Genomic DNA, 13,346 nt, shown 5'->3' with positions numbered 1-13,346 from the left:
GTTGTATTTCTGTATACTTACAACAACAATTAAGATTTATAGAACTTGATTTTCCTTGTTATGATATGTAGGAAGGAGAACAGTTTATAGTAAACATGATAAATAACAAACATCCCATTTTTAAATTTCATTTTTAGTGGCACTGGCCTTACCCAAGGCTGAGCTATCTGTGTACTGCTCTGGGTACCAAGCTCCAAAGAGGCAAACGGATCAGGTTGGATACTGGGGTCACTTAGACTGTGGGTCACTACCACATTCCCTCCAAAAGAACTCTACTGTGCCATTTCCTAGGTTCTTTAACAGACCTCCTTTGCCAGTGGTCACATTTAGAGAGACATTTCTTACTTTTTGTAGTCCCAGGGCAAATACACAGTAAGGAAAAGTTTTATCAAGCATTATCTTTGTATATTTTTGATCATTTACTTTTGACTTTTCTGAAAAACATGTTTATATTAAAACAAAGGTAACATTTCAAATGTGTAGGTGATTATATAAATTTATATTTAAATACAAACTCTGGTGAAACCACTGGCAGTTTGGGAAAAAATTAACCATACCTCTTTCTTTATACTAAAAAAATCTGAACTAAAGATTTAAATCAAACAAAAAAAAGAAAATCATGGGTTCTGGGTACCTGGTAATCTGAAAGAGGCTCCCTCCTCCACTCTCAACTCTAAGCTTTTTGCTTCTGCTGAGCCAAGTGATGCTCAGACCTAGAGGCAACTGGCGCTAAGAGAAGCCCTAGGCTCTGTCACAGTCCCAGAAAAAGGAACATGTGTGGTGCCTCCCTGCTGTGGGTTGGGTAGTGATTAGAGAACAGCAGTGGAACCCAGAGGGGAGAATCAGTGGAACTAGGGAAGAGCTTGGTCTTCAGAGATCTATGGACTCAAAGAGAGGTCAGTAAATAGAGAAGTTTCCTCCAGGTATCTCAGCAGGACTGACAGATTCTCTTTACACTGCTGAGCCTGGGGTGCCAGAGATCCATTTGCCTTTTACCATTTATAGGATTCTGGCCATTTAAAATACTTAACAGTCACATTTTAGCCCTAGTGAGCTAAAACAAAACACACAAACAAACAAAAACCAATGGCACATCTAAAAAAAAAAAAAATGAGGTCCCTCAGTAGTTTTAGAGTAAATAGGCAGAATAATCGGAACACACACCTAGTAAAATAGAATTACTAATTACTGGAGAACACATATCAATATTTGAATAAAAGAAGAGCTTTCAGAGATATTCAAATGTGACACACATACCTTTTGAAGCTAAAAAGTCAGATTTTTTTTAAGCTAAAAATATAAATAAATTAAAATAGAGCATGTCTCTGTGACTCTTGTAATTTGGAAGATAATGTTCAAGAATAACTCAAAATGCAGGGCCAAAATATAAAGAGATGGAAATCATGTCAAAAGGATAGGAGACTTGGAGGATAGAGCCAGGAAGCTTAACATGTTCATAATAGGAATTTCAGAAGTAGGAAAAAGAGAGTAGTTTAAAGTTAAATTCACTAAATAGTTGAGGCAATAATTAAATAATGGAAGAAAAAGTGCTTAGGCCGGAGAAGTAAAAATAAATAATAATTTTTATAATTATATATTTGAAATAGTAATTATAGTTCTAGTTATTAACTACAATTTTGGTATAATTATTTATTATTACCAAAATGGCAGCTAATACTTAGACACTTTCTGTATGTTAGGCGCTGTTCTAATCATTTTATTAATGCTAATTCATTTAATCTTGTCATGATCCCATGAGATATTACTACTCTTTTCATCTTGCAAATGAGAAACTGAGGCACAAAGATCTTAAGTATTCTGCCCAAAGCTTCCCACCCAGAAAGTGATGGCCAGAATCTAAGACTCAACAAGGTCTGGGCTAAATAGAAAAGACATATACATAAGCATGTTCTGGTGACATTCCTGGGCTTTAAGATTAAAGAGAAACACCTTACAAGTTTCCAAAAAGAAGGAACAAAGTAGTTATAAAGGAAAAGAAAAATCCCACTGGCATGGTCTGCTCATCTGTGTCACCGGAAGCTAAATGACAATGGAACAGCATCTACAGACCTCTGAGAGAAAAGAACTGCAATTCAGGAATCCTATACCCAGCCAAGATAGAGATACCCAGGATAACAGGAAGAAATTTGAAGATACAAAGAATTCAGACAGTATATCGTTTAAATACCACATTTGAGGAAAATACCTAAGACAAGACTTTACCCAAGCAACAAGTAAACCAGAGCAGAGGCCTCAAACAGGGCAAGACAAAGAGAAGAAGAGAAATGGCAAGAAGCAACACACCTTGTAATGTATCTTTGTGTGTGTGTATATAAAAATATGTGTGTATTATGTGGAATTCTATCTAATGATTAAGAATAGGCTGTGTAAGTGCTAAGAACTTTTGAAACCCAAGAGCATACTCAAGCAAAGTTCTGGTACATAATAAATAATTTAGCTTCTCCAGTAGTTGGGGCTTGGGAGAGAAAGGGGTAAAAATGTTCAAGGGTCTCACTGTAGAGAGGAGAAGAGAAAAAAGTACTCTAAAGGTCTCATCTTATGACAGGGAAGAGGGGGAAGTTGGGGAATATTGGAGTGCCTTGGTAAAAACAGTGTGTCTTGGCAGAGGGAGTAGTTGATGTTCTGTTTTAAATTAAGAGTAGAGTCATATATATTTAGTTAAGAGAGCTGGGAAAAGGACTGTAATGGAATAGAACAATGAAGTAAAATCTCTAACCACAAAGAGAACAATGAAATGATTAGCAAGTAACTTGGTCAAACTAGTGAAAATAAGAGAAGGAAACAAAGTGTGAGAAGTTATGAACAGAATAAAAACAGGAAGAATATAATCAAGTCTATCTGTCACAACATTTACTGAATTCTCTCACTGAAAGAGAGACCATCAGAGTGGAGTAAAAATAGCTATGTGTTTGTAAAAAATATGTAAAGTTGAAAAAAAAGCAGTGGCAAAGAAATATTAGGCTGATGCAAACAAAAAGGAGTGAAAATATTAGTAAGACAGTGAGACTTAAATTTAAACTTAACCAAGATAAAGAGGACTTAAGTAACAAAAAGGCACACTTCACAATGATGTATTGATAGTCATGAACATGTATATACCAAGCCACATGACAGCTGAATAATTCAACAACTCATAAAAATGCAAAAACTTAAAAAAATACAATATAATGAGATTTCAAAAACTTCTTTCAAAATGGAGCAGTGAAACACACAGTAAGTAAAAATAATGGAGAACATTTCTTCACTAGAAGATAAAGTCATCTTATGTCCATAGAACATTTACAAAAATTGACCAAGATCTTGGTCACAGATCTTGAATAGGAGGTTTTACAGGCCACATTTTCTAACTGTGACACAAAACATTAGAAATAATGAAATGTAGCTAACTTTTGACTCAGCTTTTTCAGAGCCAAAATACTCTCAGAAGTTCAATAATATATAAAAGCATTACTGCAGCAGTTTGTAAGTACAATGGCAAAAAGAAAAGAAGTTAAAGAAAAAGCGTCAAGAAAAGAAAAAGCAAGTAACATAAATATCCATCAATAAGAGACTGTATAAGTTAATTATGAAAAGAACCTTGCTATTAACAGGAAGGAAAACATTTTTCTTACCTTAATGTCAGCCAGAGATGCCATTGCCCACGCTATTGTAGATCGCAGTCCAGCTGTCTTGATGTAAGCTCTGCTGGCTAGGGAAACCCTACAAAGGAAAGAATCTGATTATATATTATTACACATTGAGCAACAAGATATAAAAATGATTTACCTGTCCAAATCTGAGAATCATTTAAACATATTCATCCAACATACACTAAAGTATTCCCTAAGTTAGACAATGTTTCAGTCTTATTACAAAAATTACTTCTCTAATGGGCACCTTGTCTACCCAGCCAGTGTTGAATTTCAGAAAGGTAAATTTTTAGACAACTGAAATTTACACTCTCATGTATTTAATGTATAAAAATGTAATTACACATGAGGAAAACCTTTCTTATACTTCCCTGTCTTCCCATACAGAGTAGACCTTTTTTTGCTATTTGAAGTCATGAAGGGGAATGTACTATTTTGTGATGTAAATGTAGTATGGGAAGTAGAACTGAAGGGATGCTAACCCCTAAAATCTGTTTTCTATAAAAAGTCCCTTTTGTAGGTTTGTTTTTTGGTTATTTGCATCTTTCCCAAAAGATGAAATGAAGCATGACATTGCATTGTCTAAAATAATTTACTGGATGATGGGCCAAAGCAGACATCTCCCAAATGAGTTCACTGGTCTCCAAAAAGCATCACTTCACACTTTATCCTCTACCTCATCAATGCCGCTATCACATCAATGTTTCCAGATTTGATAGAAATTTTCAAAATGTCATCTATTATTTCTGTCTTTCTAATGCAATGAACAAGCAGAATCTCCTTGGAAATTACAACTGTCCAAGCTTTTCTAGTTCACTTCTACAATTTGTTGGTAAGGTATGAAGACATGATGTCAAGAATTTGTGCTGGTTTGTCTTGGGGTTGGCTTCTTCCAAAACCAGCAAAAGAGGTCTTCTACGAACATTACAGAAAGCCATGATTTTCTTCAAACCCTCCTTAAAGTTGTTCAACAGAATTCTAGGTATGTGAATATTAAACATTTCTTTCTTTCACCATTTTGCTTCTCATCTTTCTTTGACTTTAACTTATCCTGTTTTTGTATTTATTGCAAGCCTCTTAAAATCTTAGAACTAAATGATATACCCCTTTAAAATAAAACAGTGTAATTGTATACTTGCTATTATAATGAGGAAGTTCTACATGGCAAACCCATGGGAGTTTGGCTTTTTAATAAAGTTTTTTCAAGAAACAACAATTCACATTGTAAACAATACTGTATACATACATTTGGAATCAGGGATGTAAACTGGCAGGTAGAAACACTATAAAACATTTTGGCCAGTGAATTTTGCTTCTACAGGGTAAGCTTAGCAATTATCTTGCTATAAAACAGTTTGCACTCTAGATACCAAAGTTATAAAACACAGTTTGCATTCTAGACGCCAAAACTATAAAACAGAGTTTGCATTCTAGATACCAAAAAGGGAGACGCAGTATGGGAAACCAGCTTTGTCCATTTATATGAAAAAATGCTCTTCTAAGCAGCAGGAATTTATATGGAACCTTTCAAAGTTTCAAAAACTATGTATATATTTCTGCTAATAGAAGTTTTTGTGGGACATAATTCTATTAATATTTGACAAAAGTGAATGTTCACATTTTGCTTAAACCTGGGCAAAATTATCTCATTACTTCAACAAAAGGGCCCCATTATATCAGTATAACAAAATTATTCAGAAGAAGGCACGTTCAGAAATAAACTCCTTGAAAATAAAAATAATGCTTTACTTTCAGAGAATCTAGCTAATGTACACAGTTCAAAAATAAATGTGGTTTTTGATCCTCTTCTCTGCATGTGTGCATTTTTTTTCTCTTGTACACCTTGCACCACCAAGACAAAGATGTCCTAATCTATATCTCTAGCCTAGACTTGTTACCTGAACCCCAGATCTTTATCTTCAAATATGTGCTTGAACATTTTTATGTGGAAGATAAGTAGTGCAAAGTCAACAGGTATAAACTGAATACACTATCCTGGATTTCATATATTGATACATTTCTTCATTTTCTTGTTCCACGTACTATCCATATATTGGTACCATACTCTACCTCTTCAGTCTACACTTGTCACCTGAACTCTAGATCTGTAACTTCAAATACCTACTTGGACATTTTTCACTGAATACACTGTTTTCTTTCCCTACATTTTGTATCTCAGTGACTAATACCAGTATTTACTAATTGTTCAAATCAGAAATCTGAAATTATTCTAGACTCCTTAACTATTTTTTGATTTCATGGCTTTTGTTACCTCCAAGAGTTTAAATCCTCTCCTTCTCTCTTTTTATTTCTCTTTCATTTAAAAATATAATTTTCTTGGTAATTTTTTTGAAATCACAAATCTGATCACATCACTCTTCTGCTTCAAATTCTTATTGCTTTAAGGATAACATCCAAGCTGTTTAATATATTTACAAGGCACTTCATGGCTTGTTTCTAATTTTCTACCACTTTCTCTATGTCCCATTTATACTGAAACTACCTGCGATCCCCCATGTAAATCAAACTTCCTTATATATACTTAAACAAGGCACTTCATGGCTTGTTTCTAATTTTCTACCACTTTCTCTGTGTCCCAACTACACTGAAACTACCGGCCATCCTCCATGTAAATCAAGCTTCCTTATACCTTGTGCCTTTGCACAGAGATTCCTTGCCTGTAATACCCCTTCCTTCTCTTCTCCATGTGGCATACCCTTTCTTATTGCTTTCAAGTCTCCTCTTAGGGACAATCCTTTATCTTTCTGCTCACAGGTCCGCAATTAATTAGAGTTAGGTTCTCTTTCCTAACTCTAGTCAAGCATTTATCACAGATCTGTGCTAACACCGGATTGAACTGTTTCAAAAGTTGAAATTTATTCAATGCTTACTGTATCCTAGAAACAGCAGGAAAGATTTTCACGTGGGTTATCTCATTTAATCCCAAGGACGAAGCTATAAAGTAGGTACTATTATTTTCCTGATTTTATAGCAGAGAAATATGATAACTTGCCCAAACTTGCAGAGTTATAATAATTTGTAGAGAAGATAGAATTCAAGTCCACAGTTCTTATCTGCTATGCTATACTGTAGTAGGTGATGTGTACAGAGTGGCAACAGCTATATACAGTTAATGCTTCATGGGGCTATTGATATCCAAATGGTTTTTTTCTTTAAAGAAAGTAAAACTCAAATATGAACAATGTCTTTAGGAACTTAGGACAAATTTTTATGTGATCCTTTAACTTCATGGTGCTCTCTACTTTGTTTCATCATTTCAGACTTTCTTCTGTTGTTAGGGTCACCAGGTTGCAGTTTCTGTTATCCACTGTCACTTTTCTTGTCCAGTGCTATCTGTTGTGCAAGTCTTCATGTCTCCCTTTTCATGTCCCAGTAAATTGTTCTTTTTAGCCAACACTCATCACTGAGACTGCTTCCTTCCTACACTGAGGTAGTCAAACTGACTAAACACAGAGCATCTATTGTAACCTCATTTTCAACTAGTGCTCATTCAAGGTCTCAGTCTTAATTTTCAGATACATATCTTTTATTTGTAAACTTCAAGGTACACTATCAATTATTATTTGAAATGCCATGGCATGACGTCTTGAATGTTTCTAGCAAGCATTAAAATAATTTTAAATAATCAAATACCTTTTAAAAAACATTAATATAAAGTTATATTAGTTAAATAAGGAGCACAAAATTAAGCATTTTTATATATAATAATTTAAAAATGAGTTATTTTATTTGGTGGTAAGAATCTAATTAATACCACACTCAGCACTGCTAGGGGTGAGATACTCTTCCTAAATTTTTTTGTTTTTTTGAGACAGAGTCTCACTCTGTCACCCACGCTGGAGTGCAATGGCATGATTCTGGCTCACGGCCACCTCCGCCTCCTGGGTTCAAGTGATTCTCCTGCCTCAGCCTCCTGAGTAGCTGGAATTACAGGTGCCTGCCACCATACCCAGTTAATTTTTGTATTTTTGGTAGAGACGGGACTTCACCATGTTGGTCAGGCTGGTCTTGAACTTCTGACCTCGTGATCTGCCTGCCTCGGCGTCCCAAAGTGCTGGGATTACAGGTGTGAGCCACCACGCCCGGTCCCTAAGTAAATTTTTTAGATACTTAGGCTCACTTTTTGGGGGTCAAAGTATTAAAAAAAAATTAACTACTTTATAAATTTAAAAAAATATACATTTTATATTTTATTTGTTTTGCTAGTGTTTCCTACTTTTGTCTTGGTGATCATCAATAATTATACTTAATATAATTGCTGAAATATGTCCACCTTTTAGTTTTCTCCACCCTGTCTTTAAAATTGTCAAAGAATTAAAAAAAACCATATAGGCAAAACTGTTCAAATTAAAGGCACTGGAGTAGGGCAGCCTAGAAGCCTTTTAGGTATAGGTATAGGGCTGTGAAAACCATTTAATAATAGAACTAGATATAATTTTCAGTATTAATCATGTAATCAGTAGATTACCATGACCAAATATTTCCCAGCTCTAACTGGTCAGTTCAAATCACATCCACTAAGTTCCATGAAAATACTTTATTGTCTTAAGCAAAGAATTCAAATGCTTTGCCTTTAGCCTTCTCTGTTATATGAATGCTTCATTCATGCTGTAAATAAAAAACACAAGTTCTTAATTTAACCATCTGTCTTATGGGACAAACCTGAAGCTTAGAATATCTACCTGAACACAGGAATCCCCACCACAGAGTAAATGTCATTTAGATGTATAAAGATCTGAAAGAACAAACACAGAAGTTAGAATGGAACAAGAAACTTCATTACCAAAGTACTGACAATTTGAAATTTCCATTTTAAACTTACATGATCTATGTTTTAAAAAGAAACTCCAAGGCCTTATTCATCATATCTAGAAAAATGTTCTATAATCTTTTTTTTTTCTTAAGCAGAAGGAAACTAAATTTTAAGTACATTTCATAGAAAAATTCTGAGGTCAATTTATTATATAGGAGAGTCATGTTACAAAGAACTCAAAACCAACTTTCTTCCTAGAGATTCTAGGAATTATCATAACTGGACCACACTTTTCAGTATTTCGCGTTGAGAAGATTTTCTAAATCCACCCTAATTTTAACCTCAAATAGGATGCGAGGCCACACAGGACTATCAGAGGCTGCAAATACTTTCAGGGTAACAGAAAACTTTGTTTAGGCCAAATATATGGCAGCAAGGGTGCTGTTTTCTCTATAAGTTTCTGTCTTTCTTTATTTTCTTTCTTCTGTTAGGCCATGAAGAGTATTTAAGTGCCCCACATTATAATTAGTAGCCAACATAAATTTTAAAAGCTAGAATCTTACTTTTGTAGCCTGATAAGGTTTACAGAATATTTTAAATGCTGTTATGAACCTCAAGAATATCTGGTCCCTGATACTCTCACCCCAAGATAACTTTAAATATTAACAGCTTAATCAGAATTATTCCAATATTGATCAATTTCATCAAGAAAAGACTTACCTGGAGTGATTCCATTTGGTCAATTTAATTACCTGATTAACTGATACATCACAGCTAAACTTCCCAATTTTACATATTATGCATTTTAGCAAAATTATTTATTAGAATTGTTTTCTATTGACAATTTATTCTAAAGATACGACGTGTTCATATATCAAATGTTATTAAGAATAGCCTCTCCCACTATAAATGTTTTCCTATCAATTTTGCAGAAGGAAATTTGTTGAGATTTGATTCCTCTGTCAATTTTTTAGTCACAAATTTTACTACATGTGATTTTTGTGTTGCCAAGTTTGTGTTAATTATTTCTATCCATAATAGCTATTATTAATTGCATTAAATGGCTGATAGGAATTGAATTTGCTATATTTATTTATGAGATAATCTATGAGAAAAACAATTCTGAGACAACGAGATGGACTCAGGGAGATGGGGACGAGAAAGCCAGAGAGAAGATGATTAAGAATTGGAAAGGGGCAGATAAGAGAATGATACTCGTATGTCAAAACATTCTTGGGATCAAAACATTTAGTATGACAAACAATAAAAAATATATACCAGGTATTATTTTTTTAAAGTGACAAATGTCAGACAAGCGCAAATCTAAAAATAAAACAACACACAATGTTCTGATTTATTTGGCCAGTTATTACTCCATTTAAGCCTACATAACAAGGAATAAATAAATTTATGAATTAATGAATCATGAAAATGATTGGTTATATGTCAACTTTATAAGATGGCTTTCAAAAAATAGCAAAGAATATTTTTTGTTTCCCCATACAAATACTTGTTTGTTCCAATTAAAAATACTGTAACCTTATTAATTTTGGAAAATAAAAACATAATCCCATACCCATAACAAAGCCACTATTAACATACTATTGAATTTTGTGTAGGACTTTGTTGTTACCATTTTTTTAATATTAGCTAAAATTTTTAAAATCACAGATTGTGTGTATTATAGAGACTATAGAGAACATCGCTGTAACCTCATAATAAATGTTTTTTTCTTCAACTGTGACCAGACAACTCCATTCCAAAAAATCTTTTTTTGGAGTTTGCATAAGACATTTTCTCAGTGAAAACTGCTAGCAAAACTATCTGTACTATTCTACTGCTAAAGATAAAATGGACTGTTGGATCCCTGGAGATACACTTTTTATAACTGTAAAATAAAATGGAAAAGTATGATAAGAATACAGGACATTGTCTTTAAAGAATTAGGTTACAAGTATATAAAATAAAACAAATACTCATTACCTCTAATTGTGGATTCCTCAAGTCTGCTTTCCATCCAAAGTGTTTCATAATAGCAATTCCAATTACTTTTCCTACCTCCTGGAAAAGTAGCAAGTTAAAGAAAAGAATACTAAAAATGAAAATTTTAAGTTAAAATGTCAGCAAAACTAACAGAGTAGCCTATAAGAAAATCAAGTCAGGCTATCTGATGGTAATTTAGAGTTCTGATATTAAAATTGTACATGAAAGCATTTTCTATTCAAGGCAGTAAGGCTGTATTTTACCTGCCCTAGCCCCCAGTACACCCCATGGCATTAATGTCTACTCATGCATAATCTCTATTCTTGTAATTTTAGGTATATGAAATAACTAGATTATGACCTGATAAATATGATCATTCTGGGTTTCAGGAAATAGATGCAAGCTGAAAGATTAACTATGTCAGCTACTATAAGCCTATGTGTTTAAAAATTATCAGATTAGTATCATTAGACTCACCCTTTAGGGTTTGACTGATTTTAAGGTTGATAAAGTATTCAGACCAATGGCCTTTAACATCACTGAACTTTGTAAGGGCCAACTGATGAGGTCTGGTGATGGCAACAGTTTGTGGTGTTCGCTCTTCTCTACATTGCTGAGACCTCACGTGCATTTGCAGTCTAGGTCCTGGTGACAATCCCATGTACAGGACCTGTGCAGAGTAGCCACTGAATAAGCACAAAGCTGAACTGAAGAGAAACCCCAAAAGCTGAGGACTATGGTATCAGGATTTCCAAATACAAAGGACATCTGTAGATTTAAGGAAATTTTTAGGCAGAAAGTATAAGAAAGTCATTACTTGGAATGGCATACCATTCCTCTTAAACATCTGAGGAAAAATTAAAAGGAAAATGTAGTTTTAAAGACATTTAATTCCATAAGAACTAATTGTCTGGGGCTAGTTATTTGTTCTGTGAGAGGTTTGCATCTCATTTTAAATCTAAAGAATAATTAATTCTTTAAAAAATGGGACCCCCAGGCCAGGCACGGTGGCTCCCGCCTGTAATCCCAGCACTTTGGGAGGCCGAGGTGGTTGGATCACTTGAGGTCAGGAGTTCCAGACCAGCCTGACCAATATGGTGAAACCCTGTCTCTACTAAAAATACAAAAATTAGCTGGGTGTGGTGACGCACACCTGTGATCCCAGCTACTCAGGAGGCTGAGGCAAGAGAATCACCTGAACCTGGGAGGTGGAGGTTGCAGTGAGCCAGATTGTGCCACTGCATTCCAGCCTGGGCGACAGACTCTTTAGGATGCAAGCATACCTGTGCAGTGAAGGCCTTTCCAATAGTTCCACTGCAGCGACAAGATACTCTGAAAGTCAAGTCATTCTGATTATGAGTATCCATTGCTTTCTCTATGTCATTCTGAAATTCTTCTTCTTGAAACTTTTCGCTTTTAGTGGTAAAATCTCTTTGCTCCAGAGTTTCTTCTTTTATTTGTTTTTCCAGCTGGCAGTCCCTATTCTCTTCTATCTTTTGCATTTGTTCTATTTTTAATTTCTTTGCAATGATTTCATTTTCTCCCACTTTTCTTTTTAGTTGGTTATCATCTCTCTGAGAAAGTTTTTCCTTTTTTGCATCAAGTTCAAGAAGATTTTTCCAAATTGAAATGGCATTCAACCAACTTCCTGGATCTTCATTTATAAGTCTTTGCATTTCATTAAATATTTTTCCTAAATAAGAAAAATCTTGTTGATCCTCTATTGAAGCTTTAAAGACCATCTATTACAATCATCACCCTCAAACTCAATTACCTTTATTTCCTTGAATTAAGTTTTATTAAATTGCTACACGAATAACTTCACTTTCATTTGGAGTTCATATTCCATTTACCATAAGAATATTGTGCAGAATAAAGTTCATTCTTATATTGCATATGTAGCATCCATATTGTGTTAAAATTCCTATAGAATTACCATATAATACCCTAGAAAGATTATTTGTGCTATGGTAATATATGTATCTCTTCAATATATACATAGACCTAGAGTGTTTATCAATCTTTGAAATAATGGTGATCTTCCCTATAAAAATTAAGTTTTTATAAGAAAAAAATAAACTGAAAAACTCAGCTCAGAAACAGAGGAGCTGAATCTTGGGCCTGTTACATTTTAGCCCACACCATATTAATAAGTATATTATAATGCGTTTCCATAAAGTAACTCACAACCCATTTATAGCTTAGCATACTGCCAGTATGCTCAGCAAAGTTTAATCTCTTCTTGATGAACCACGGTCATCAAGATGATCCAAAATTACTGTATTTCCTTAAAGATGAATGTGTGTAGAGTACTAGGAGGAATTATATTGATCCCACAGTATAATACTTTGGGATTTGCTTTAAAACAATTTTCTCTGCTTGGTCTTGATTTCTTGCCATTTGCATCTTTCTTAAAATAGTTTATTATAGGCTATAAATACACGATCTCTTACGTAATTCAAATTGAAGTTTACGGCAGCATTTAATCCTGCAGTGTCTGACCATGTTTTGCTGCTTTTATCAAGATCCATATGTTGTTTTAGCAGCATATTTATAAAATTTAGAGAGTGGACAAGAAATCTCTTATGCCCCCTTTACCTCTAATGCTTGATAAGTGGGCATAAGTTTATTGAAAACTTTAAGGTCCTAGAAATATAAATTTTTACTATGCAGTATTTTTCCAATTATATCACACAGTTAAAATTTACAAGGTGATGATTTTCACTGATTTACTATTAAAAGAATGCATTTTGGATTAGTTCCTGTTTCTAAATCCAAATAAATGCAACTGACCATATATATCTCTAGAGAAGGTACCTGATCATAATTCTCAAAGAAGAAATGTGGCTTAGGACATTAAAATCTCATTAAAAAGACAGCACGCAGGTTGCAAAGAGAAGAAATATTCTACTACAATCAGGTGATAATATTCAGGAAAT

General features: G+C 34.0%; 1 protein-coding gene across 5 annotated transcripts in view; it reads right to left on the bottom strand.

Moving 5' to 3' along the window:
* The window catches only part of THUMPD2 (THUMP domain containing 2), a 42,589-nt gene that overhangs the window by 21,372 nt on the left and 7,871 nt on the right, over nt 1–13,346 (bottom strand). For 4 of the 5 annotated variants that reach the window (XM_003817627.5, XM_034953008.3, XM_055108032.1 and 1 more), the window contains 4 exons: nt 11,691–12,100; nt 10,408–10,485; nt 8,354–8,406; nt 3,633–3,720 (listed from right to left, as the gene is read on the bottom strand). In XM_003817627.5, the coding sequence (XP_003817675.2) occupies nt 3,633–3,720; nt 8,354–8,406; nt 10,408–10,485; nt 11,691–12,100 (629 nt within the window). Of the gene's footprint in view, nt 1–3,632; nt 3,721–8,353; nt 8,407–10,407; nt 10,486–10,884; nt 11,022–11,690; nt 12,101–13,346 lie in introns of those variants that run through there. The other variant, XM_055108033.2, reaches the window with a different exon arrangement.

The sequence above is a fragment of the Pan paniscus genome, chromosome 12 (assembly GCF_029289425.2).
Source record: "Pan paniscus chromosome 12, NHGRI_mPanPan1-v2.0_pri, whole genome shotgun sequence".
Taxonomy (NCBI): domain Eukaryota; kingdom Metazoa; phylum Chordata; class Mammalia; order Primates; family Hominidae; genus Pan; species Pan paniscus.
Note: the sequence above shows the minus strand (reverse complement) of the source record. Positions and strands in the feature narration are given on the sequence as shown.